Source organism: Nicotiana attenuata, unplaced genomic scaffold (genome assembly GCF_001879085.1).
Source record: "Nicotiana attenuata strain UT unplaced genomic scaffold, NIATTr2, whole genome shotgun sequence".
NCBI lineage: Eukaryota > Viridiplantae > Streptophyta > Magnoliopsida > Solanales > Solanaceae > Nicotiana > Nicotiana attenuata.
The window spans coordinates 637,791-665,515 of NW_017670449.1; the positions used below are offsets into that span (position 1 = coordinate 637,791).

Genomic DNA, 27,725 nt, shown 5'->3' on the forward strand with positions numbered 1-27,725 from the left:
GATGTCCATATCAAAAAAATAAAGAACGAAGGGTAAAGAAGATCTTTGATTGCATCCATATCGGAGTCGAGACGGTGCTGGACTGGGTCGACATGACAAGCTTCCCCCAAAGCACGGAACCACGCCATATTACGCGGCTCTCAGACCTGGCATGCGCTGAGACATGGCAATCCATGACGCGTGTGTAGGCCATCCACACAGTACTCCATAACAATAGCAAACAAGAAAGGAGAGACGGGGTCTCCTTGTCTAAGACCCTTAGCAGCTTCAAAAGGTTTAGTAGTTTCTCCATTGATCAGCACTGTGTAACTAACTGATGTGACACATTCTATGATCCACTTTATGAATTTATCAGGAAAATCAATCTCCTCCATCACTTGTTGCAAGAATATCCATTCAACTGAATCATAGGCTTTTTGAAGGTCTATTTTAATCATGCACCTAGGGGAGATTTGGGCTCTAGTATAAGACTTTACTAGCTCATGGGCCAATATTACATTATCTGCAATTTTCCTACCAGGAATAAAACTAGCTTGGGATTCAGAGATTATGCATGCCATGATCTTTTGAAGTCTAGCAGCTAGAATCTTGGAGATCATTTTGTGTAATACTGTACAACATGCAATTGGTCTATATTCTTTGACTGTGGTAGGTTTAGTGACTTTAGGCACTAGGGTGATGGTGGAACAATTGATTGGCTTATACATCTTAGAGGTTAAGAAGAATTCCCTAATAGCATCTGTGACTTCTTTAGTAATAATGTTCCATGATTTTTTGAAAAAGACAGCATTGTATCCATCAATACCAGGTGCCTTATCATCTCCAATAGCTTTTAGGCTCTCCAGAATTTCCTGATCAGTAACATCTGCACATAGGTCTTTTCTTTGTTGTTGAGTTAGTCTGGGACCATTGGACATGTATGATCTATTTATAGCTGGAAGTGTCCTTGCTGTTGATCCCATAAGAGACTTGTAGAAATCCAAAATCTCTTCTTTAATGCCTTCAGGATCAGTAATTCTATCTCCACCCCTTGTTGTAATATCATTGATTTGTTTCATCTGTGATCTATATTTCATAACAGCTGTGAAATATTTGGTATTATCATCTCCCAGTTGGATCCATTTAGCTCTTGCCTTCTGCTGCAGTATATTCTCCTCAATCGTAGACCAGTTCTCTAGGTTAAGTAATGTCTCATTCTCCCTTTTCAAAAGACTATCTGAATACTTACTTGCAAGCTATTCTTGTATATCTTTAAGGTCCCTTCTAGCTGCTTCAATTCTCAGATTGATTCCTTTAAATTCTTTAACATTCAAAGCTTTTAGGGGAGCTTTCGATGCCTTCAATTTATACCAAACAGATTTCATAGTACCAACAGAGTTCATAGTATTCCACCCTTCAGTCACTATTTGAGTAAACTCCTGATGGTTAGTCCATGCATTGAAGAATCGAAATGGAACTTTCCCATTCCAAGATGAGTTTGTAAGAGTTAGAAGCATAGGGGCATGATCTGATATCTAAGGCAGATCATAGACCGTCTCCACATGATTCCAGTTCATCATCCATTCATAATTCCCAAGAACTCTATCAATTCTGCTGCTAACCTTATCTACTCCAGGTTGCCTGTTTGTCCAAGTATAGTATTCACCCTGCCAAGGAAGTTCAGATAATGCTGTTTGTTGCAAACATGAGCTGAAATCCTGAGTTTCTGCAAAACTAACTGGATTACAAGACAATCGATCATTAGCATACAGAACAACATTAAAGTCACCTGCAACCAACCATGGGTTAGTACCAATTGTAGCAATTTGTTGAAGATTCTACCACAGTTCCTTTCTTTGTTCTAACCCATTAAATCCATAAACAACAGTCAGATAACATTGGATATCCCCCTGTCTGCTTTGAACTAGTGAGTGGATCATTTGAGGATCATCTCTGATTTTAGTAACCATGAGAATATTAGAGTTCCATAGCAGCCATACTCTACCATTCTTAGCTTCTCTGTAGTTAGTCAGAATATCCCAGCCAGGAGCAATATACTTCAATATTTTTTGAGCATTTTCTTCTTTGACTTTGGTTTCCACTAATCCTACTAAGTTTATTTTGTTACTTCTAATATATTCCCTAACTTCCTTTTGCTTATACCTTTTATTTACACCCCTGATGTTCCAGAATAGCCACTTCATCTTTGATAGCTTGTTCCACCTCTATCACTAGGTGGAATATTATACTTGCTATTAGACACAAGCTCAAATCTATTATTGACAGGAATAGGTGATAGTGGAGGAAAGTTGACAATGTTCAGCTCTGGACTTTGTATTGATTTCCCTCTATCTTCCTTCCCTGTATTATCATGATCAGCCATTGGTTGAGCCTTCTCCTTAGTCTGCTGAAAGTCAGCCATCCTGAGACCAGAATCTCCCTTCCCTGTAATGTTATGATCACCTGTTGGTTGAACCTTCTCCTTAGGCTGTTGAGTTTCTACTATCTTGATATTATTGCCTTGTTGGATCTCCTGTTTTTCTTCATTAGGAGCTGATACTTTAGTTCTCCACTCTTGGGTAATTCTACCCTTTTTAGGAGGTCCTTGAACACCAGTCTTGATCTGAGCTTGGCATCTATGTCCCACTACTAGGCATTTCTCACAGTAAGCAGGTTTCCAGTTGAAAGATACACTCTGTAGGAATTTTTTGTCATTTGGTTCCATCACCCACACTTCACTTGGCAGTTCCTTAGTAACATTAACCTCAATAAGCATCCTAGCATATGAAACTCTATTCTGCTTTGTTGTGCATTCATCAGCAAAAATAGGTTTCCCAATCACACTTGCTATTCTGCTTAAAGATCTCATACCCCAACATGACATAGGAAGTTTAGGGAACTTTGCCCACAAAGGAATAGAAGTGGGAAATTCCTCTGTAAAGTCAAAATCCGGGGTCCATGGCTTTAGGATGATAGGTTTACTAGCTATGGAGTAAGGTCCTACACAAAAAATTTCACGAGCATCTTCTATATTTTTAAATCTGATTATATAGTAACCTTCCTCATGATAAAACAGGTCAGGTTCAGGCACATGAGACCAGTGAATACTAATATACCTTTGCATTGCTTTATACCCTAGTCCATCACCTAAAATATAAGCAATCAAAGCACATTTCCATTTAGCTTATTCTTCTTCCACCTCTGCCTTATCTAATTGGACCACAGGTTCACCATCTATTAACAATAGTGGTATGTATGAAAGTGACATACCATTAGACGCAAATCTGTTCTTCTGGAAGAGCGTTGTCCATGGGGCCTTATCTTCGTCTTTTTGGTCCTTCTTCACTACTAGAGGATCCTCTTTGTTAGTTAGGTCACTCTGTATCTCGATTGGATTCTGCGTAATTACTGTTCCATTGGTTTGCTTCTCCATCCCTTCCGATACTACTTCTATAAGAGAGTTACTTGTCAGATCTAGCTTCTTATCTACACTTGATTGACTTGAACTTGCTCCAATTGTACATACAACTGCTCCTTTGCTAAGATCGGAACTTTGAGCTGAACCCGGAGCTGGATTTTGAATTGAAGCTGGTGGAATTTTCTCCATTAATGGCCGTTTTGCAGTTAATAGTGTTTCTAGTGCTGCTAGTGGATATTTCCGAGGTCTTCCCCTTCCTCTACCTCTTCCTCTCGCCATGAATACGAGTTCGGCGTACGTTTAACTAACGTGCGCCGAGAGCATTTTGAGAAGAAAAGTTTTGTTTTTTTGATCCAAGCAAATTACACCGACCTGTACTATATATAATCTAAACTCATTTTATAGCAATTATATATAATTGAACTACTTTTACACTAATCACTAATTTAACCGCGATTTATTACAAAAATAAGCTCATATTTAAACCCTCTTCCAAAACCTCCATGTCCAAAATCGTCATTTCACTTTTTCTTCCGAAAACATCCAAAATTTCACCTCTTCAAAAATTAACCCTTAAGCTTCCTCCCCTTCACCTTCTTCTCTATTATCTCTGCAACCAAAAAATATGGAGCAAAACGGCAGCAACTCCAGTTATTCAAAAGCCCAAACTTATCTCACTGCCTCTAAATCCTTTCTTCAACATCGAAATTTTCAAGACTCCATTAAATACGCTCTGAAATCTCTTCAAAATGACCCAAATAACCCTTCCCCTTCACAAATCCTCGCCATAGCTAAAGTCCTTTCTTTTTCCTCCATTGCCGAAGACACAAATTACTATAATGTCCTTGACCTTCCTCTTTATACCCAAGATCAACAACTAATCAAAACAAACTTCACGAATATAACTAATCTCTTAAACCCTAGTAGAAATCAGTACCCTTTTGCCTCCGAGGCTTTTCAGGTTGTACTTAAAGCTTGGTCTGTGCTTTCTAACCCGACCCATAAGACCCGTTTTGATGACAGGTTGAAAAAAGACGGGAAAACTGATGAAACTGGTAGTACTACTTTTTGGACTGTATGTCCGTACTGTTACTATGTGTATGAGTTTCCTAAGGTTTACGTAGATTGTTTGCTGAGGTGTCAGAATGACAAGTGTAAACGTGGGTTTCAGGCGCTGCCTATTGTGGGTCCACCTCCGCCGGATGACGTGGCGGAGAAGGGTGAGTATTATTGTTATGGGTTCTCTGTTTTGGGTTTAGAAGGAGGAGGAAAGTCTTTGTGGTCACCATTTGTGAAAAAGAATGATTACGTGGCAGAGGAGGATGAGTTTGATGTGAATGAGTTTATTGAAATTTCTGATGGTGATGATGATGACGTGGCATCAGAGGGGGATGAAAATGGTATAAACGATGAAACTTTAGGGGTTGAAAAGACATTTGTGAAAAGTAATGGTACTAGGAAGAAGAGGATAAAAATGATGGCAAAGAGTTTAAAGAAGGTATTAGGAAAAGGGAATAGAGTTAACATGAGTGAGGTTGTTTATTCAGAAGGAAATGATGAAAATGATGATTTTGAATTTGGTAATGGTGGAGAAAAGATTAAGATTAATGAGAGTAATGTTGAGTTTTTTGTGGGAGATGATGATAATATCTATGTTGGTTTACAAGATGATTTTGATGTGGGAATTGGAGATATTGAGACTTTTTTTAAGTGATTAAGTAAGTTGTCTCCTCTGTTAATATGTTTCTATTATACTATGAAATCAATATAATGTTACCAAAATTGGCACCTTTTTGAATAGGTGGATACTGATGCTAAAAGTCTAGTGCAAATATGATTGAAAAGGTAGAGAATTGACATGAATCTTTATTTTCATTGCAATGTGTAGCTTTTTGGTTCTTTTTTGAGTTAGTCTAAACAGCTGCATTAGTTTAGAAGTTTCTTGTGATGAGTAATGATAGGTCTCTTTGTTGATTAAGATGCAAATATGCCTATATGGCAGAATTGATTTGGACCTTTATTTCAGGCAAGTTTCTTGTAATGATATGGTACATTGTTGAATTTGAAATAGGTAGGAACTTCTTGGTTCAAGCCGTGGAAATAGTTTCTTGCAAAAATGCAGGGTAAGGCTGCGTACTATAGATCTTGTGGTCTGGCCCTTCCCCGAACCCTGCGCATAACAGGAGCTTAGTGCACCTGGCTGCCCTTTAGCAACTTGTTGGTTCCCCTGTTTGTATGCAATTCTTTCTACTTCATTGCTGCAGCAGGAACTAGGTGCTCTTGGCAAATAGTAAAGAACATGGTATACTTATTTCTTCTGATCAGTCTAATACCCTGTTTGGCCAAGTTTCTAAAATCAGCTTATTTTGATAAGTGTGTTTGGTGAGAAGCTATTTGTATTTTTGGTGAGAAGCAGTTTGTATTTGGCTAATTAATTTGAAAAGTACTTTTGAGCAGTAATTAGTGTTTGGCCAAGCTTTTGAATACTGCTTCTAAGTGTATTTTTCTCAAAAGCGCTTCTCAAAAAAGTGCTTTTGGAAAGAAACTGATTACTTTTTTCTGCTTCTCAAAAACTGCTTCTATTTCTCCTCAAAAACACTTTTTTCTTTCTGAAAGCTTGGCCAAACACCTCAATTTCTGGCCAAAAGCACTTTTGACCCAAAAATAGCTTGGCCAAACAGGCTATAAGTTTTGGTGGATACTGGTTCCTCCGTATTTGGACGTTTGCAAAAATGGACTTTTCTTAGGCTACTCTTATAATTTTATCCTCAGCAATCTAGTGTGCTGTTTCATAGTATTGTGATTGTAATTACTACTTTCCAAGGCCTTTGGTTACTTTATGCATTTTTAGCATCAACAAAATTCTGTTTAAAATTTCTGCTCAAATACTGAAGACCATAACAAACTCTTCCATAAAAGACCAAGAACAATATGCACCATATAACTATAAAGACATAAATCTTGGAAGTACATGACTCCCAATACAAGCTCTCACAAAAACAAAAAAAATTACAATCATATTATAGAAATTACTGACGATCAAAGTATATAAAGATAAAAATAAAGAACTCAAGTATACAACTCAATGATGCAGAATTACATATACAATGGGTACTTGGTGTGATCATTAGTTTGAAGGGGGTGGTGAGAGGGTTGGGATATTTGGGATAGTGGGAAATGAAGTAGTTGGAATATTTGGCATAGGAAAATTAGCAGGCAATGGAGGCATACTCATAACCTTTGGGAATGAAGGAATAGTTGGCAAAGATGGCAATGGTGGCAATATGGCTATTGGCATATTTGGGATTTTTGGCAATTGTGGCTGAATTTGCAATAGGCTACGAGCTGCAAAGCTATGGCTAATGCTTGACAAGGAAAAAGTAATGACAAAGAAGAAGATAAAGCAATTCTTGAAAATGGCCATTTATGCAAAAGATGATTTGGAATGAATGGCTTGAGATCTTGAGGAAATTAAAGGAAGTGGAAATTGTTGTTTGGATTGAGTTATAGGCAAGTGTAAATCCATGTATGGTTATATTGAGTATATATATAGAGAAATTTATGTTGAAGGATTCAAAGGTTAGAATAAAATGTGGTTGGGGAATTGAACTCGTTGCTATATATATAGGGCTACATCTGTCCCTGGTTATATAAATACTGTATTTAGGATTTCTCGTAGATGGGTGCACTGCTTAAAAAACGGAGACAAAAATGTATATAGTGGCAATTGATCCCTACACCTATTGGTAAATAACTCAGTCTTATACCAAGTGCGTCATTCTAACCTTCTTGGAGCATGGATGCCAACAGTTAATATTATATTAATTTTGAAAAATATGTACATTAAATATTTAATTTTACGGAAAGATCATAAGTTCACGTGCCCCATAATTAAACCTATAAATCCGCCCGCATACTATACATCCGCCATCTATTTTTAGTTCAGACAGTTGTACATGTGGCTATTTTGATTAATTCTTCTTTTTATATTTGAGCGTACAATATTTCTTGTGTAAAGTGATCTCTGAGACATACGTTGCAAAACACCCTACTCAAAAGGATGTGCAAAAGAAAGTTAATTAATAAGATTATATTAAACGGCTACTACTAAGGTAATAATGATTTTTTATCAGTATGTTTCCACGTGTAATGTTGCTTGCAAATACCAAATAACCAAATTAAGTTATGTTATTCACCTAATATTTTGAATCCTTATAATCGAATTCGAATTGATTACATGATTTCAGTGGTCCGTCATCTAATTCCTTCGATAAAAAATCACAAATTCAAATTTCGGTAAAGAAGCTTTTAGATTAAGTTGGCATTTCTCGTCACTTTCGATTTCTAGAGTACTTGAAATGCTCTCTAACACGACATAATTAAACAGTTATGTGCTATTTGAGGACTTTTTCGATTAATTAATCTGTCAAATAGTTAATATAATTTACATTAACGTTAATTGCAAGTAACTATATGAAGTAGCTTGATAAATTTTATTAAAAGAGCAAAGGTAACTCATATCAGATTTAGTACAATAAACCTCCAGAGATCTTCATGCTTTCAAACTAATTGACCAGTCTTGTTCAAATTAATATTTCCAAAGGCAGAATTGGGACTCGTCTAATTATTGCAAAGGCGACCTCAGCCAACCTCGTGCCATAGTGGCCTGCCACGGCCGATCCGTGCTATTTACTTAGGCATGACAAGACCGACCTCGAGCCATAGTGGTCTGCCACGGCCGACCTCGTGCCATTGACAGGCATGCTACGGCCGATTTCGTGCCATTTACATAGGCTTGCCACTGTTGAATATATATTATAAGTACATATATGCTATGTATTGACTCCCCTTAATTTCCTGATATATTTATTTTATATATTTTGACACCCCTTAACAAAAATTCTAGCTCCGTCACCGGTTGATGTCATGCCATATAGTGACTTGCCATGACCGATTTCGTGGCATTGACATAGGCCTTGAATTTTAGTGTAAGGATGCCACTGTAACTTATATAGTATGCATATTATGCTGCAGTAGTATAACTCAAAAAAATTTATTGCCTTGAGTTATTCGCTCTATATGTCCTAAATTTTTTATTGCATCACGTTTTAAGTTACTTTAAATGTGAATGAATTACAAAAAAATACACATGACTTCACACCATAGCAAAAAATAGCCAATGTTTTTAAGTTTTACCCAACCTAGCCCACATTGTACATATTTGAAAAGAGAATTTTTCATAAAGCACCATCTTTTAGGTCTAGTTAGCCATTTATAGATACCTTTTGCTATATTACGTGTTATAGATACCTTTTATGTTTTTATACAATGTATTTTATGTATTTAAGCTATTGTATTTATTAATACAATAGAAAAAATAGGCGTTAAAAAGGGAATTCCAGCTAAGGTTGATATGTATTTAACTGTATTCATGCAGCATTATCGTGAATACAGTAACGTATCTGCGTAAAATCTGGAAGGTTAAACTAGTTAAAAACGGAAAGGAAATCAAATCACATGATATTCTCCTAATTTAACTCAACGAACAAAAACTAGTACCCATTAATCTGTATTCTGCCATACACGATTCAAAAAAAAAAAAAAGTAGCAAAAATCAGAGCAACATCTGTTCGAAGTTCTTCCATTCACTTTTCCCTTTTCTCTGTTAGCAGATATCAATTCAACCACGAAAAATTAGATTAATACAAATTATATACAAAATGCGGTATAGTTCCTTTATACATATGGCAAGTTTAACAGTGTTGTTGCGTCATTCTGGCAAGTGGAATGATGAGGGCAATTACATCGATTTTTCAATTGAGGGAATACTGATAAAGGAGTATGCGTCCTTTAATGATTTGGTTGCTTCAATTTCTAATCAACTGGGCATAGATTTGAGCTCAAAGTCCATTAAAATTCAATACAAAGTAGAAGAAAATTGCACGCCAATGAAAATACACAATGATATGGGTTACAGAGTGTATGTAGAATTGAAAAAAGAGAACAGAGAATTCGGGATGTATCCTTTGTGCATAACAACTATTGAAAAAGAACTTGTATCCGGAGGTAGTTTAAATCAAGGCGACATTGTGCAAATAGACGAAGTAGTTCAAAGGTACGATTCCGATACAGATGATACACTGGCTCTAGATTTTGTCAATTCAGGAGAAGCAATTGGGTGTTCGAACTGGACAAGGATTTGATAATTTCAAAAACTAATCAAAGGGAGGTTATGGCTGGACAAGTGTATAAGGATAAGGCCACATTGAAAGAGGTGATGGAGAATTATGCTATATCTCAAAGGTTTCAATTCCGGGTTGATAGGTCTAATGTTGTCAGGTTTGCATCTATTTAATTTTTTTTTGTATTTTCTATTATTGGTTCGAGCTGTAAGATTAACGTTGTTGTATTTATGCGTATTTGTGGAGTTCCTCTTGATTATCACTGATGTAGTTAACATATGTTTGTTTATGGTCCTTAAATACATGTATTCATATGTATTTTACTGGTATAATACATTACAATGTCTCTAATTATTTTCTTATTTTGTCTACTGTGATTTTAAGTGTATGCATATACCCACAATTGTATTCAGTTGTATTCATTGTATTTAAATGCATATAACTATAATTGAATTCAGTAGTATAAAAATTTATATATATAGATGTCAGAATGTATTCATGTCAGATTGTATTCGTGTGTATATGAGTGCATATTTTTGTAAACATTTATGCTAATCATATGTACAATGATTAATTCTTTGCAGCTATGCATTATTATGAATTTCAGAAGATTGTGAATGGAGTTTTAAGGCTTCAAGCATCAAATTAGAACTATTCAAAGTGAGAGAATTCATGATAATCATACATGTCCGCTGAAGGACAAGGTGTATGAGCAGCGGCAGGCAAGTAGCAGCCTTATAGGTGGTATGATAAGGCCTAAGCTTACTAATCATAAGAGGAAATACACCCCAAAGGATATTATTGATGATGTGAAATCAGATTTAGATGTAGATATTAGCTACATGTTGGCGTGGAGGGCTAAAGAAAAGGCAATGATTTTTTTGAGAGGTGAACCGGCTGATTCATATAAAAAATTACCAGGATACTTATATACAATGGATATGACATATCCAGGTTCCCACATCAGAATGGTAAAATCGCCAAAAAATAAATTCATGTACGTGTATATATCTTTGTATGCCTTTATAAAGGGGTTTGATCATTGTAGACCCATTGTTGTTGTGGATGGAAGTCACCTAAAATCTTACTACACCGGGACATTCGTTTCGGCAAGCACGTTGGATGGTGCAGGTGAGTATCTCAATTATAATACATTCTGTTAATATTTTAAAGATTGAAATACATGTTTTAAAAATATGTATTCAATTGTATTTACAGGTCATATATTGCCACTAGCATATGGTGTTATTGATTCAGAGAATGATGCCGCTTGGACGTGGTTCTTTGAGCAATTCAAGATAGCATACGGTGACAGGGAAAACATGTGCATGGTTTCAGATAGAAATGAGAGTATCATTAAATCTGTATCGAGAGTGTATCCAGATGTACCGCATTTTGCTTGTATATGGCATCTATGGAACAACGTATATAGGAAATTCAAAAAGAGCCATGCCAAGTTGAGCGAGATATACTTCTCGATGGCAAAAGCATACACACAAGCTGAATTTGACAGTCTGATGGAGAAGGTGGAGAAGGTAGATATTAGGGTGAAAGAATACTTAGAGTTAGCTGGATACGAAAAGTGGGATAGGTTATATGCACCTGTTAACAGGGGATGGACAATGACGTCAAATATTGCTGAGTCAATCAATGTCGCACTAGTTTCAGCAAGGGAATTGCCAATATACGACTTCCTCGAAGAAGTTAGGAAGATGTTTGAACATTGGGATTGTAGTAACCGCAAAGAAGCTACACAGACATACACGATGCTTGGAAAAAAATACCAGAAGATGCTGACTTTGAATGAGGCAATGTCTACACGTATGACTGTAAGTTTTATTTTAATGTCATTGTATTATATAGCTTAATTGTTTTCTGAAATAACTGACATGAATACAACTGAATACAAACATTTTTTATAATACAACTGCCATGAATACATATGAATACAACTAAATTCAAACACATACAAGACATATTTTATCGAAGATCTGATATGAATACAACTGAATATAACTAAAAAAATGCTGCAAAAACTATTCGAATACATCAGAATACAACTAACAAATCTGTATTATACATAATTTTAATATGTATTGCCATGTCGTATCCTTCTAATATTTTTGTTATTCTTCAGTTGCCTAAAGTACAACAGATTTTTGATAAGATAAGACGTAATTACAGTTTATAGTCTGCCGGTCTAAATATATGATGTATTCATCTGTATGCAAATATTTCAGTTGTATGTAAACTGAGTAATTCAACATTATACATATGGTAATTCAATTATATGTGCTCAAAACTTATATTTCTATTTTTAAATGTAGGTGGTACCATCAACTGAATACTTACATACGGTTAACGATGGAGGGAGGAATTATACAGTCTGCCTGTTAGAGAGAAAATGTGTTTGTGGGAGGTTCCAAGTTGATGAATTACCATGCCCACATGCTTGGGCTGTATTGAAGAGCAAGTTTCTAATGCCAGAAGAATATTGCTCTAACTATTACAAACCAAATACTGTTGTAATGACATACGATGTGCCTGTGTACCCGCTACCGGACAGAAATGACTGGAATATACCAGCACATGTTGCAGAGGAGGTTGTACTACCACCCAAATGGAAAAGACCTCCTGGAAGGCCAAAGAAGAAGCGCGATAAACCTTTAAGTGAATTGCTGCAGCGGAAAAATCAACATTCATGTAGCATATGTGGGCAGGGAGGACATAACAAGCGAACGTGTAGAAATGCTCCATGTAACAAATAGTTAACACTCTGACATGTATTGGTGCTTCAACGATTTGTCAATACTTATGATGACATTGTCAAGTAATAAATTCTCATTGTCAAGTAATAATTTCTGAAATGACTTTCGTGAATAGATTCTGTATACATTTAGTTGCCTTAATGTGTTGGATACAATCGAATATAACCTTGTCCAGATATACTTTGACAATTACTTATAGACAGTGCCTGAGTTATATACATAACTAATCAGAATTCATCGGAATACATATATATACTCAGCTGTAATATAACAATTTCAATAAGTCTGAATTTATATTCTCTAACTAGACAATAACCTGTTTAATACATCTGATTTTATATTCTTTAACATGTATTAACTGAATTTGAAAGATACATATTAAAGAATATAGCTGAATACAGAAAAATACATATGAATAATACACTTGAATACAACTTAATACAGCTGAATAATACAGTTGAATACAACTGACTACAGCTGAATACGTATAACCTGTTTAATACATCTGAATTTGTATTCTTTAATATGTATTAACTGAACTTGAAAGATACATATAAATGAATGCTGCTGAATACAGCTGAATACAGCTGAATAATACAGCTGAATAATACAGTTGAATACAACTGAATACACCTGAATACAGAAAAATACATCTGAATTCTTTAATATAACCTACCATCAGTATACATAAAGTTTCTGACTTTGATATTAACCTGTTCAATACCTAAAACCTGTTCAAGCAAAGTTACTGAATATTAATACATACTTGAATCCTGTAAGATACATATGAATATAAACTGAAGAATAAGCATGAATACTTATGAACAAACCAGTGAAACAACGATTGAAAAGTTGCAATTGTCATACACGAACACTGTTGATAAAGTGATTAGTTTTTCTAACTAAATACCATCTTCACCAAAAAACTACTCAAAACAGTATTCACCTAAAAACTACATTCCAAAACTACATTAACCTAAAGCTACTCTAACACTATCTGCATCTTTGAATCTGACTCCGTGATTTGCCTAGCAATCTTTGAGGGTGCTTCATTCTCGCTCATGGCATCAGCGTCTATCTTCCGCATAGCATAGTCCCAGAGGAGAGCACCATATCTTTGATGCAGTAGATTTGAATCAAATGTTGTTTGTGGAATCTCACCAAGAGTGCTTAGAAACTCTGCGTATGCCACAACATGCACCCCACAATCCCTAAAAAACAATTGATTGAAATAATTTAAAATAATTCATACAATTATATTTGTATATAACATACAAGAATGATGATTGAATACTTAGTGTATACTGAGTAAGTAGACCAATCTATGCCTTGACTATCTCAGTAAAAGCCACTGATTGATAGATACAGAGGTACAAGCTTAGCTAGCTTATCTATCTCAGAAGCTACATAGGCATCATGGCCTGCAGATCTGTACGAGTCATACACTTTGATACATCTCTCCTTGAATGAGACAACAGCCAATACCCAGTGTAGTTTGTCCTCCAAGTTGACTGGTATCAAGGCATTATCCACTGTATGCCAAGGTACATTAGCTAGCAATCTGTAGCCCCTTATGTACTCACATACCACATCCTCTTCTTTGGCTACATTAGCATTACTATCTGTATCAGCATACCTGTCGAAGATTTCAGCGATTCTTGTCTTGAATATACAATCAACAATTATATACTTGAAGTTGCTTGTGTGATTGTACTTTTCCTTCTTTCTCAGATAGTAGAATATGACGTCAATATGCTATACACAAATTAATTACATGGTGTGAGTCCAATTAATCAAACTAAGAAAAAACAGATGACAAGTGAAAACCCAGTTAAATACATCACACTGATTAAAGAATAATACATCTGAATAGAGAAAAATACATCTGAATACGCTGTATTATAGCAGATATTCAAGAATAAATACCAATTGATGTTATCATACAGAGTGTTTGAAAACAGTAAAAATTCAGCAGATATTGCATCAGGTATTACAGCAGAAACTGTTAAAATACTACAGCAGATATTACCGATATTAGAACTACCTATTGATGTTAAAATACATCTGAATACAATCAAATACATGTTGTTATTCAAAGAAAATGAGTCAGTTAAATACAATATATAATAAATTTGAAAATACATCAGAATACATTAAAATAAAGCAATTCTTCAGGAGTAATGATGCCATTGCATTCATCATACAGATTCAGTTTAAAACATGATACATTTTCAGCTAATAAAACTTGTTATAATACACTTGAATATAATTAAATACAGCAGATTTAATTGTTGTATAATTGTGAACTATAGAACTAGACAACCCAATAATAAATAAATAAATTATAGTGGAGTTGCAAGGGGAAAACTTACGTTGTCATCCCATAGCTTCCCGTCAAACGATAGAAGGTAAAACCAATTTTTTGAATTAACTTGATCAACTCCAAAATCCAATGGTATATGAAGTGTTGACTTGTTCTTCTTGTAATGGTCTTCCAAATTACTTCTACAAGTATGATATAAAAAAATATTATATATATTTTTTAAAATATAAACTTAATACACATACTGGGGGAAAACTCACCTTTGATCATGTCTAGCGAGAAGACCATCACGAACCCATTTGTCATATTCCCGAATGATTAATGTAGGATGTGGCCCCGTTATTGAATTATCCTCAAAGGGGTGTCTTTTTTCAAAAATGGGGGTCAAACGTTTCTGTNTGTTCATTGAATTCGTGAGTAGAGACTTTTAATTTTAAAAACCATGAGGAAATAGATCTTTAGTTTATAAAAACACTAACCTACGGAGTCGAAGTTAGACTCATAAGGCCAAGAATACCATCTACTTGGTCGCCGATTCCTATGAGATGTACTGGGGTTGATGCAGCTTTTTTTGCACTGTTGTGTATCACAATTCTAGTTTCTGGAATTTGACTGGGAAGAAACTTGTCGTCCAGCTCAAATTGAGATACATAGAATTTTGTAGATACACCCTCTTGACCTGTAGGTGGTATGTTGCAGGCACCTCTGATGTAGTATTCCCCTCAACTCTTGACTCCCCACATTGAGCATTAAGCACTGGTTTCTGCTAGTTGTATGTATCATTGGTAGTGTAGCAACTTAGTGTAAGAATACAGTTAAATACATATAAATACAGTAAGAAAACTGATTTTGATAACGGAAATCTTAGTGAAATACATCACACATATTCAAGAATAACAAATCAGAATACATTAAAATACGGCTGCATATATTTAAATACAACAGTTAATTCCAATTACATATTAAGGTTAACATACATCTGAATACATTTAAATACATGTGTTGGTCGAATACATTTATCATTTTAGTGAGGCAGTTAAATGCTTGTCGAATACATACAACCTTTAAAATACAATTATTTAAGTATAACAGCAAACAGGAGATATAAACATGTAACGACCCGATCGGTTGTTTTGATCTCTAGCGCGTCGCTCAGCAGTTTGGGGCCATGAGCAGCTACTTCAGGTATGTCTTTGTGCTCGTTCGAGGACGCGAATGTTTAAATGTGGGAGGATGTAACAACCCGGTCGGTCGTTTTTGGAATTTACGCCCTGATCCCCTATTAACTGCTTCCCCCAAGTTTATTTCCGCTATTTTGATTTGCCGGGATGTTGGGTTTTGAGTTTCGGAGAGTTTTGGGACACTTAGTCCCTAAATGAGAGCTTAAGTGTTGGAAAATCAACCGTAGTCGGAACAATGTGAAGACAGCCTCGGAATGGAAATCCGATGGTTCCGTTAGCTCCATTAGGTGATTTTGGGTTTAGGGGCGTGGTTGGATTATGTTTTGGAGGTCCGTAGCTAATTTAGGCTTGAAATGCCGAAAGTTGAATTTTGGAAGTTTCCGGTTCGATACCGAGATTTTGATCCGAGGGTCAGAATGAAATTCCGGAAGTTGGAGTAGCTCCGTAGTGTTGAATGTGACATGTGTGCAAAATTTCAGGTCATTCGGACGAGGTTTGATAGATTTTTGATCGAAACGTATTTTTAGAGTTTTTGAAATTCTTAGGCTTGAATTCGATGAAAAATAGGTGTGTTGATGTTGTTTGAAGTATTTTGAAGATTGGTACAAGTTTGAATGATGTTTTAGGATTGGTTGGCATGTTTGGTTGAGGTCCTGGGGGCCTTGGGTGTGTTTCGGGAGGTTAACGGATCAATTCGGACTTGAAGAAAGCTGCTGAAATTTCAGCTTCTGCAATTTTCGCTTCTGCGGTGAACAGTACCGCACCTGTGGTGAATAGTAACCGCACCTGCGGTGAACAGTGACCGCATCTGCGGTGAACAGTACCGCACCTGCAGTGAATAGTAACCACACCTGCGGTGAATAGTAACTGCACCTACGGTGAACAGTGACCGCACCTGCGGTGAACAGTAACCTCATCTCAGTGAATAGTACCGCACCTGTGGTGAACAGTAACCGCACCTGCGGTGAACAGTAACCGCATGTGCGAAAATTGCTGGACAGACTATTTCAAGTTCTGAAAATGGGACTTCGTCCCATTTTCCATTTTTGGCGATTTGGAGCTCGGGTGAGGCGATTTTTCGAGAGATTTTCAGAGGGAACAACGGGGTAAGTGTTCTTAACCTAATTTTGGTTAGATTACTTGAATCTATTACTAGTTTTGGCATTTAGTCCGTGAATTTTGTTGGAAAAGTGTAGAAAACCCTCTCGGATAGAATCACGGATTTGAGGGTCTAAATGTTATGGGATCTGGAAAATTTTGGTATGGTTAGACTCGTGAGAGTGCGAGGTTTCTGGAAATATAAATTTTACCCGATTTCGAGACGTGGGCTCGAGGGGCGTTTTGGTTATTTTACATAATTTTGCATATTAGCTTAGAACTTAATCGTAGATTCAGCTTCTTGAAGTATTATTTACATTATGAAATGGAAATGAATAGATTTGGGCCATTTGGAGTCGGATACTCGTGGCAAGAGCATGGTTCTAGTTGATTTGAGCCGGTTCGAGGTAAGTGGCTTGTCTAACCTTGTGTGGGGGACCTCCCCCTTAGGGTATTATGTTTGATAATTGAAATTCCTTATGCGTGAGGTAACGAGCGCGTACTTGAGCTAATTGTTGAAAAATCCGGTTTTATTTTTAGTATTTAAGCTGAGTTCCTTTCCTTCCTGTTTATTCTATTTGCGACTTTAGCCTGTTGTTAGTTTAAAAAAGCATGTTTAATTGACTTAATTGTCGTTTTGCTTAAACTGCTTTAATTGCATTACGTGAAGCATGTTAGACTAGGATTAACCGTTTACTTGATATGTATTTAGCATTTAATTGAGTATCCTTGTGTTGCTTCTGTGTGTTTTAATTTGGGACTACGGGACGGCACCCCGGGAGATCCCCTGTACGTACTTATGATTTGGACTGAGGTGCGGGATACCAAGAGATCCCTGGCACGTATATTGAGGATACCAAGAGATCCTCGGGATACTAAGAGATCCATGGCATATATTGAGGATACCAAGAGATCCTCGGGATACCAAGAGATCCCTAGTGTGTATACATATTGAGGATACCAAGAGATTCTCAGGATACCAAGAGATCCCCGAGATATATTGAGGGTACCAAGAGATCTTCGGGATACCAAGAGATCCCTAGTGTATATATATTGAGGATACCAAGAGATCCTCGGCATACCAAAAGATCCCTAATTATTATCCTTGTTGTGAGTGGTGTTACCTGGTGATTTGTCTTTATATTCTGTTTCCGTTATTGTACTTCTATTATCCTGTATAGACTCTTGCTGTAGATTCTCAATTGCACTGCTTATCTTATCCTGTCACTTTAATATTTATTTAATATTAGTAGGGCCCTGACCTTCCTCGTCACTATTAGGCTTGGCACTTACTGAGTACCGCTGTGGTGTACTCATGCCCCTTCTATGCATGTTTTTCATGTGCAGCTCCAGGTACTTTCGCTCAGTCTCATCATCCTTGAGGCGAGGCGCTTCTGTCGAGACTTCAAGGTATATCTGCCGCGTCCGTAGACCGTGGAGTCTCTTTCTATTCTTGTTGTTTAGTATTAGCCCTTCTGTATTTTCAGTTCTTGTTAGACATTCTGGAGTTAGAGCTGTGTAGTACTTCTTAGCTTGTGATTCATGGGTTTCCGGGTCTTGGATTTATGTGTTGGTTTTGAGCGTTAAACATGGTGTTTGCCAAGCGGCACATTTACACAATGGTTATTTCTTATTTCTGTTTTAAATTGTTTTACTTCCGCAATTTTTTTGGTTTATTTTTCCGCAATTTAGGCTTACCTAGTCGTAGAGACTAGGTGCCGTCACGATGGTTCACGGAGGGCGAACGAGGGTCGTGACAAGTTGGTATCAGAGCTCTATGTTCATAGGAGTCATGGATCACAAGCCGTTTTATTAGAGTCTCGTTGATCGGTACGGAGTCGTTTGTACTTATCTACGGGAGGCTATGTAACTGTTAGGAAAATTCCACTTCTTGATTTCCTCATCGTGCGACTTGATTCCTTGAGGCTTATGCCTTTATTTCCTTTTTACTCAATATTACGCGACGCGAACCGCTTGTTATAAATCGAGAATTGAAGAATTATAATGGTACTACAGATGTGGTGCGGGATGTTTCTCCCGGTATAGTTGGGTGAGCTATTGTCGTCGTCTTGCGAAAGGATTTTTCTATCGTTTCGGCTCGATAGTTGTGCTCCTAAGAGCTTGGAGGTTATGCACAGGTTGCTATGATGCTCACGACTGGTTATCGCACAGTATTGACTTGATGGTAGAAGGCTTGCCTATGTGTTGGGGCGGTGAATGAGTTGAAAGGAAACCTACTTAGTGCACAATTCAGAGATATGATATTTCACTTCCGGCGAAGGAAAAGCAATTGGTCTATGAATGTCCAGATTTGGGGTGATGGAGTAACGAGACTTGGTAAATTTGAGCGTGGTGAAATTTTTATCTGCGAGGTAGTGTCATCGTCCTCGATTGTATATGTTAAGTTCGCCAGTGTTATGGTCTTCTGCAATTCGCCCTTGGGGTAGGATATTGTGAAATAATATTGGAGAAAAGACTGTTGGATATCGCGGGGTGCGGTGGTTCAGGATTGAATCGGTGTTTCTATGTTCAACGGCTCGAGAAAGATGATCTCCGGAAAGGTTTAAAGTTAGTAGCGAATTGTGGGTTCAAGTGCTACGAAGATAGATTTTATTAAGGCAACAACTGAGCAGCAAAGGATGAGGAAAGACATGTGGGGAGTGTCAGGCGGTGGTTAAAATTTCTAAAAGGCCAGGTATAAGAAGCAAAGGTCGAGTGGTCGATTATAGGGGTGAGTTCCGCCAAAGTGGGAGAGTGGCGGATTTGCATATGGGCTTTGTTCTGGGATGACTATGCACCTTAAGAAGAGTTTGGAACGACTTGGGAATTTTAGTGACTGATGATTGGGGGTCTACGGATCTAATTTGAAGTATGGGCTATTATGCGGTAGGAGATTTGATATAACGGAAAGGAGCTACTTGAATGAAGAAGGATACAACGTAACTTTGAATTGGAAGGATGTTGCCGCATATTTAATTGATGTCCACTAGGGGTGAATGGACTTGTGCAGCTAGAGAGTGAGCTTCGATTCAGGATTTATGCCTTGTATATAGGCGGATTTCAAGGGAAGTGATTCTGCCGGATGCTTCATCGAGAGGGTATTTATGTGCTAGAAGATTCAGGGAGTTGATTATATTCGGGGCCAAGTCAGAGCCGCTGGCTCTGAACAACGGTCCTAGTGGATTCAAAGGGGCAAGCGTGGTGCCTAATGATTTCGAGCCTATAGGTACGGTTAAGAATCAAGCATTGTAGCAGCTTATGAGAAGAGGCATAGAATGTTCCTATGATGTTTTGACTCGCAGTGTAGCATTTGGGAGGTATGAAATGGTTCGTGGGATTTGAGACAGCATGGTCTCGTGATTCAAGGTCACTCGGGATGAGTGCGGATGGAGTGTGTTATATGTTGAATGGAGTTATTATTATTTCTAAGGCAATCAAGAATTAATTTGGAAGAAGATAGACTGGTTAGTCATAGTGTAATTGGCATATTGCTGATAGTGATCATTTCCTTCAACGTGATCAAGTTATGCAAGTGATTCGTGACGGCACGTGTGAGGCTTGTCGACCGCCGTAATTGATGTTATTCAGAAGTATTCCACTGTTATGGCCTGTCATGTGTAGGCGGATCCCGGAAGGGCTATGTTGGCTTAGACCACTACTTAGAGATTTGCATATTCTACGGTTATGAGAATTCACCTGCATGTTGCTATGGTTCTCCTGAAGTGAGTTAAGTGAAAAGTTTTATATGATGAAGTTTTAATCTATCAATGGTTACAGAGCTATGATGAAAATCGTGTTCTATTGTATATTGGCATGTTGGTACAGTGGTGGTATGGATACGCATATTTGTTGTCTGTTACAGAAGGTCGTGGGAGCGTGCCCCACAGGAAGATTGTATAAGTGTGGCATGTAGTCACTTGATTGATTAAAGATTTAAACCAAGTCTGAAGATGGTGGTGACATCATTAATTTGAGAATTTATGCTTGGAGGGCACCCGACTTATTGGGTTGTGGACCGTGGAGGATTGCCCCGGTCATGATGGTAGTTCTCGTGTGTTATGAGAAAAAGGGAGTTATTATGGACCTTCGAAAGGTTATTAGCCTAGTTCAGTGTGATCAGAATCAGCTTGAGGTCTGTGGATGGATCTAAATGTGAATATGGGCTCTATATCAGGCCAGATGTGTTCATTTCAGCAATGCGCTCCTTTGGACAAGTAGTCAGGGTACTATTTCGTCGTCAGCTATTTCATGTAATGATATATTGCGCCGTATGAGTTTTGAGACGGCTTGATGAATTTCTTATGTGTTGAGGTTCCGCGTAGAAATGATGTTATATGAGCAGGATGGCTCTCGAGATTCAGATCATATATCGCACCTCAGTTGTGTTTGAGTTTTGTAGCCTATGGCACTATATGTCTCCCCAGGGATGGTATTATGCACTTAGAGTGCTTGTGACAGATATTCAGAATTTTGTTATAATGAGCAGTTTAGCTCGATGTATATCTCCTTATGTGAATTCTATGTGTGGCTACGGGTGACACGCCGCCATGGGTATGTATTTGGATCGGGTGGCACCGCCATGGGTATGTTATTTGGATCGGGTGGCACGCCGCCATGGGTATGTTATTTGGATCGGGTTGCACGCCGCAACAGTGTGATATTGAGTACAGTTTTCTATATGCTATTTTTGTATTCCTTGCTTCCTATTTTCTAAGGGAAGTTCATATTAGTGCGTGAGTTGAGTAGTTCCTTCTAGAGTTCATTTTCCTTTTGTCGCGTTCGAGTTCATAGCCTATTGGCACATTGTGGCATCATATGAGACTTTTGATCATGTCCAGGGTGGCTTATTTCCTGAGCGGTTCGTACTGGGTGAGACGAGATCATTGGATTTAGGATCAGTACAATCTGATTATGTGAAGTATATTAAGGAGCTAAGATCATTATTTGGTTCAGAATGAGGTGATGGTTCTTATCAGTAGTATAGATCCAATGATTTATTGATTCGGCAGTTGGGTATGAATTTCTGCACACCTCTTCCGTCTTGGCGGTATGGTAAGAGCTAGAGCAAGACCTATGTAGGTCATGAGGTGCAATAGGAGCATCAGATTCGTGGGATTTCGACTAATTTGATCAGAGAATGTTATTGTGGTCCTGTGAGTAAAGTGGTGCAAGGTGTGAATTCAGCTAAGGTATGCAGTCATGTTTTGGCGCTACGGGTAGTTATTGATACGGTGAGCGTACGTTGCGACAGGCCCGACAGAGAATTCTGGATGTAGGAATTGGGCTCTAAGGCTTATTTGCTTAAGTGGAAAAGGATATCTTCAGATTGATCGAGCTAGGGTACCCAGCTGAGTTGTGGTAGCACGGGTAGATGCTCGAGGTGTTAAACAGTGATTTCGGACAACTCCAACACGGTTCTTAGGACGTTCGAGGACGAACATATGTTTAAGTGGGAGAGGATGTAACGAGCCGACCGGTCGTTTTGAGCTCTAGCGCATCGCTCAGCAGTTTGGGGCCATGAGCAGCTACTTCAGGTTTGTCTTTGTGCTCGTTCGAGGACGAACGAATGTTTAAGTGTGGGAGGATGTAACGACCCGGCCGGTCGTTTTTGGAATTTACGCCCCGATCCCCTATTAACTGCTTCCCCCAAGTTTATTTCTGCTATTTTGATTTGCCGGGATGTTCGGTTTTGAGTTTCAGAGAGTTTTGTGACACTTAGTCCCTAAATGAGAGCTTAAGTGTTGGAAAATCAACCGTAGTCGAAACAGTGTAAAGACGGCCTCGGAATGGAAATCCGATGGTTCCGTTAGCTCCATTAGGTGATTTCGGGTTTAGGGGCGTGGTCGGATTGTGTTTTGGAGGTCCGTAGCTAATTTAGGCTTGAAATGCCGAAAGTTGAATTTTGGAAGTTTCCGGTTCGATAGAGAGATTTTGATCCGAGGGCCAGAATGAAATTCCGAAAGTTGGAGTAGCTCCGTAGTGTTGAATGTGACGTGTGTGCAAAATTTCAGGTCATTCGGACGAGGTTTGATAGATTTTTGATCGAAACGTATTTTTAGAGTTTTTGAAATTCTTAGGCTTGAATTCGATGAAAAATAGGTGTGTTGATGTTGTTTGAAGTATTTTGAAGATTGGTACAAGTTTGAATGATGTTTTAGGATTGGTTGGCATGTTTGGTTGAGGTCCCGGGGGCCTCGGGTGTGTTTCGGGTGGTTAACGGATCAATTCGGACTTGAAGAAAGCTGCTGAAATTTCAGCTTCTGCGATTTTCGCTTCTGCGGTGAACAGTACCGCACCTGCGGTGAATAGTAACCGCACCTGCGGTGAACAGTGACCGCATCTGCGGTGAACAGTAACCGCATCTGCGGTGAACAGTTTTGCACCTGCGGTGAATAGTAACCGCACCTGCAGTGAACAGTGACCGCATCTGCGGTGAACAGTAACCTTTTCTGCGGTGAACAGTACCGCACCTGCGGTGAACAGTAACCGCAGGTGCGAAAATTACTGGACAGACTATTTCAAGTTCTGGAAAATGGGACATTTTCCATTTTTGGTGATTTGGAGCTCGGGTGAGGCGATTTTTCGAGAGATTTTCAGAGGGAACAACGGGGTAAGTGTTCTTAACTTAATTTTGGTTAGATTACTCGAATCTATTACTAGTTTTGGCATTTAGTCCGTGAATTTTATTGGAAAAGTTTAGAAAACCCTCTCGGATAGAATCACAGATTTGAGGGTCGAAATATTATGGGATTTGGACAATTTTGGTATGGTTAGACTCGTGAGAGTGCGAGGTTTCTGGAAATATAAATTTTACCCGATTCCGAGACGTGGGCCCGAGGGGCGTTTTGGTCATTTTACATAATTTCGCATATTAGCTTAGAACTTAATCGTGGATTCAGCTTCTTGAAGTATTATTTACATTAAGAAATGGAATTGAATAGATTTGGGCCATTTGGAGTCGGATACTCGTGGCAAGAGCGTGGTTTCTAGTTGATTTGAGCCGGTTCAAGGTAAGTGGCTTGTCTAACCTTGTGTGGGGGATCTCCCCCTTAGGATATGGTGTTTGATAATTGAAATGCCTTGTACGTGAGGTGACGAGCGCGTACTTGAGCTAATTGTTGAAAAACCCGATTTTATTTTTAGTATTTAAGCTGAGTTCCTTTCCTTCCTGTTTATTCTATTTGCGACTTTAGCCTGTTGTTAGTTTGGAAAAGCATGTTTAGTTGACTTAATTGCCTTTTTGCTGAAACTATTTTAATTGCATTACGTGAAGCATGTTAGACTAGGATTAACCGTTTACTTGATACGTATTTAGCATTTAATTGAGTATCCTTGTGTTGCTTCTGTGTGTTTTAATTTGGGACTACGGGACGGCACCCCGGGAGATCCCCTGTATGTATTTATGATTTGGACTGAGGTGCGGGATACCAAGAGATCCCTGGCACGTATATTGAGGATACCAAGAGATCCTCGGGATACTAAGAGATCCCTGGCATATATTGAGGATACCAAGAGATCCCTAGTGTGTATATATATTGAGGATACCAAGAGATCCCCGAGATATATTGAGGTTACCAAGAGATCCTCGGGATACCAAGAGATCCCTAGTGTATATGTATTGAGGATACCAAGAGATCCCTGATTATTATCCTTGTTGTGAGTGGTGTTACCTGGTGATTCTCAATTGCACTGCTTATCTTATCCTGTCACTTTAATATTTATTTAATCTTAGTAGGGCCCTGACCTTCCTCGTCACTACCCAACCGAGGTTAGGCTTGGCACTTACTGAGTACCGCTGTGGTGTACTCATGCCCCTTCTGCGCATGTTTTTCATGTGCAGCTCCAGGTACTTTCGCTCAGTCTTATCATCCTTAAGGCGAGGCGCTTCTGTAGAGACTTCAAGGTATATCTTCCGCGTCCGCAGACCGTGGAGTCTCTTTCTATTCTTGTTGTTTAGTATTAGCCTTTCTGTATTTTCAGTTCTGTTAGACATTCTGGAGTTAGAGCTGTGTAGTACTTCTTAGCTTGTGATTCATGGGTTTCCGGGTCTTGGATTTATGTGTTGGTTTTGAGCGTTAAACATAGTGTTTGCCGAGCGGCACATTTACACACTGGTTATTTCTTATTTCTGTTTTAAATTGTTTTACTTCTGCAATTTTTTTGGTTTTTCGCAATTTAGGCTGACCTAGTCGTAGAGACTAGGTGCCGTCACGATAGTTCACGGAGGGCGAACCGGGGTCGTGACAAAACATATGCTAAAGATATTAAAAATGTTAAACCTCAACATTATCTCCGACAGCTGTGTCAATACCATCATCGCGTCTCCCTATGGGTTCCTTTATCTGGTGTAAACTTTCGTTTGGCTGATTATGTTGAAGATGGTCAGAAAGCATCTTGAAGTTATCATTGATCAATGTTCTCAGAAACTTGAACTCTCCCACAACCTTAACAAGACAGAAATAATTAGAAGATTGCGCCAAAAAATATATGAATGCTAAGCACTAAACTGTAATGTTTAATATGTGGTTAAATACTCACGTATTCTTTGAATGAATTTAGGTCTTTCCTCAAAGAAGATACTTCGTCATTTTTGGAATCTGGCAGCTGATTGTGATGCAAAACATTCTGTCCAAATTCGGATACACAAACAGGAGGAATCTTGGATTGATTCTCTGTTTCATTCGGATGCCTTTCGTGTTCCTTGCGCTTTTTATGGGGCGGTGATGAAGATGGACCAACACTTGCAACATGTTTCTTCTTACATTGAAGATCAGGTGTAGGAGAAAAGTCATCCGAATCCTCTCCCGACTTGTCTGAATGAGCAGGAGTAGGTCTGTTCTCAACATCAGCGCCTACAGGAGGAATCTGAATAACGGCAAGCTCTATATCGGTTGGATGGATGTCCTTGTAAACAATCTGAAAAACGAAATACAATCAAAGTCTTACCACAAACACACACATGCAGATCTGGAATCAAACTGAAATTTGTATTGAAATTAAGGCAGCACTAATGATTGGGAAATTATATGCAATTTTATGAAGAATTAGTAATGAAGGCTACAACAGTTGTATATTGGTGTATGCATCTGAATGCAAATGTATGCAGTAGCTGTATTTAAATGTATGCAGTATCTGTATGCATTTGTATACAAGTGTATGCAGCATATTTATGCATCTGAATGCAACTGTATACTGCTATATGCATCTGAATGCAAATGTATGCAGTATCCTGTATGCAAATGTATGCATCATCTGTATGCATTTGTATGCAAGTGTATGCAGCATACATGTGAGAATATGACAGCAGGTATTACAGCAGAAACTACAGCAGAAACTACAACAGGTATTACAGCAGGTATTATAGCATCAAAAATGTATCTGTATGCAACTGTATACTTCTGTATGCAAATGTATGCAGAATTAATTATTAATAAAATATAAACTAGCCATGATATTACAACATCAAAATGTATCTGTAGGCAACTGTATACTTCTGTATGCAAATGTATGAAGAACTAATTATTAATAAAATATAAGCTATCCATGATACAAATGGTATATTACCATGTTTCCGTTGTCATTGAACATGTCGTTCATCAGATAAGCAAAGTTTGGCTGATTTCCGGTGGTTTTCCAATTTAGTATTCTTGGGACCACGTTATCAACTCGGAGTGCAATTTTGGAATCAACATCTGAACAGCACTCATAAAACCACACTTGCATAGCTAGGGGCATCCCAGCTATCTTGTAATACTTCTTCTGAGCATCCATCTTCTTGCTAATCGATTTTGTCAGCGTTTCAAATACTTTTAAACCCCAATGATATTCAGAATAGCGCCCACTCTCTACCAAGTCAAAATGTAGCCTTGGTATGGTTGTGCTGTTCTTCTCGGATGAAAAAATGAAGGTGTGTATGAAATACAACAAAGATATCTTCAAGGCATCACCATCATTGTCGGGACCCCAATTCTTGTCAGCAAAGCATTTCACAAATGTTTCTTCTTGACAAGATTAGCACCTCCAAAGTAAGTCTCAATAAGCCGGTTAGGAACCTTTTCACTAAACTCAAAATCAGCATCATTACCAACACATTTGAGGCCAGTCACAAGCGCAAACTCCCTTAATGTGAAATGTAATGAAGTACCATTGACGTGTATTGCAAATATATTGTTAGGAGTTCCTTCTAACTGGAGAGCCATGAAGCTCTGAAGAGTTGATGTTGGACTTCACAACGCTTCATTTGAAGAAAATTTCCAAAGCAAGTATTACCAGTTGTTTGTACTGCTCTGGAGTAAGATTCTCTTTTAGCTCGGAGACTATGTCAGTGTTAGTACATACACTGATATGCGGTGCAAATATTGGCTGGTGTTTCACAAAAAACTTAATTCCCTGCATTTAACAAGAATAAATACATTTAAATACAACTGAATACATTGCATATTTCACAGTAAATCTGACATGAATACATATGAATACAACTTCAAACACTTAGAAGTATAAATATAACTGAATACAACGCATAAATCATAGTAAATCTGACATGAATACATACGAATACAACTAAATACACTGACAAGGCTAAATACATATAAAAACAACTGCATACAAGACACATGACATAAATATATCTAACATGAATACATATGAATACAACTAAATACAGACTGGAAAATTAAACATTTGAACACAACAAATAAATTCATTGAAATTAGAATAAAAAACATTGATGGGAACCTTGAAAATCCTTAAAAATACAATTATAAAAATACATCAGAA

At 37.9% G+C, this 27,725-nt stretch overlaps 3 protein-coding genes across 3 annotated transcripts; 1 reads left to right on the plus strand and 2 right to left on the minus strand.

Moving 5' to 3' along the window:
- Positions 1-2,179: 2,179 nt before the first annotated feature.
- LOC109239560 lies at positions 2,180-3,676 on the minus strand. The gene is made up of 2 exons (XM_019406139.1): positions 3,250-3,676; positions 2,180-3,126 (listed from the first exon to the last, which is right to left on the minus strand). Exons 1-2 carry the CDS (start codon positions 3,674-3,676, stop codon positions 2,180-2,182), a joined length of 1,374 nt encoding a protein of 457 aa, XP_019261684.1.
- A 346-nt stretch (positions 3,677-4,022) lies between these two features.
- On the plus strand, positions 4,023-5,111 carry LOC109239561. Its single transcript, XM_019406140.1, has one exon. The coding sequence runs from the start codon at positions 4,023-4,025 to the stop codon at positions 5,109-5,111; it is 1,089 nt and encodes a 362-aa protein (XP_019261685.1).
- Positions 5,112-6,524: 1,413 nt separating this feature from the next.
- LOC109239562 (RNA-binding protein 12-like) lies at positions 6,525-6,821 on the minus strand. The gene has a single exon (XM_019406141.1). It carries the CDS (start codon positions 6,819-6,821, stop codon positions 6,525-6,527), a length of 297 nt encoding a protein of 98 aa, XP_019261686.1.
- Positions 6,822-27,725: the final 20,904 nt, after the last annotated feature.

Coding starts and splice junctions, on each gene's coding strand:
- LOC109239560 (XM_019406139.1), bottom strand. CDS start 3,676: ATGGCGAGAGGAAGAGGTAGAGGAAGGGGAAGACCTCGGAAATATCCA. Junction 3,127..3,249: donor GAACAGATTTGCGTCTAATG/GTATGTCACTTT, acceptor CTTATATTTTAG/GTGATGGACTAGGGTATAAA.
- LOC109239561 (XM_019406140.1), top strand. CDS start 4,023: ATGGAGCAAAACGGCAGCAACTCCAGTTATTCAAAAGCCCAAACTTAT.
- LOC109239562 (XM_019406141.1), bottom strand. CDS start 6,821: ATGGCCATTTTCAAGAATTGCTTTATCTTCTTCTTTGTCATTACTTTT.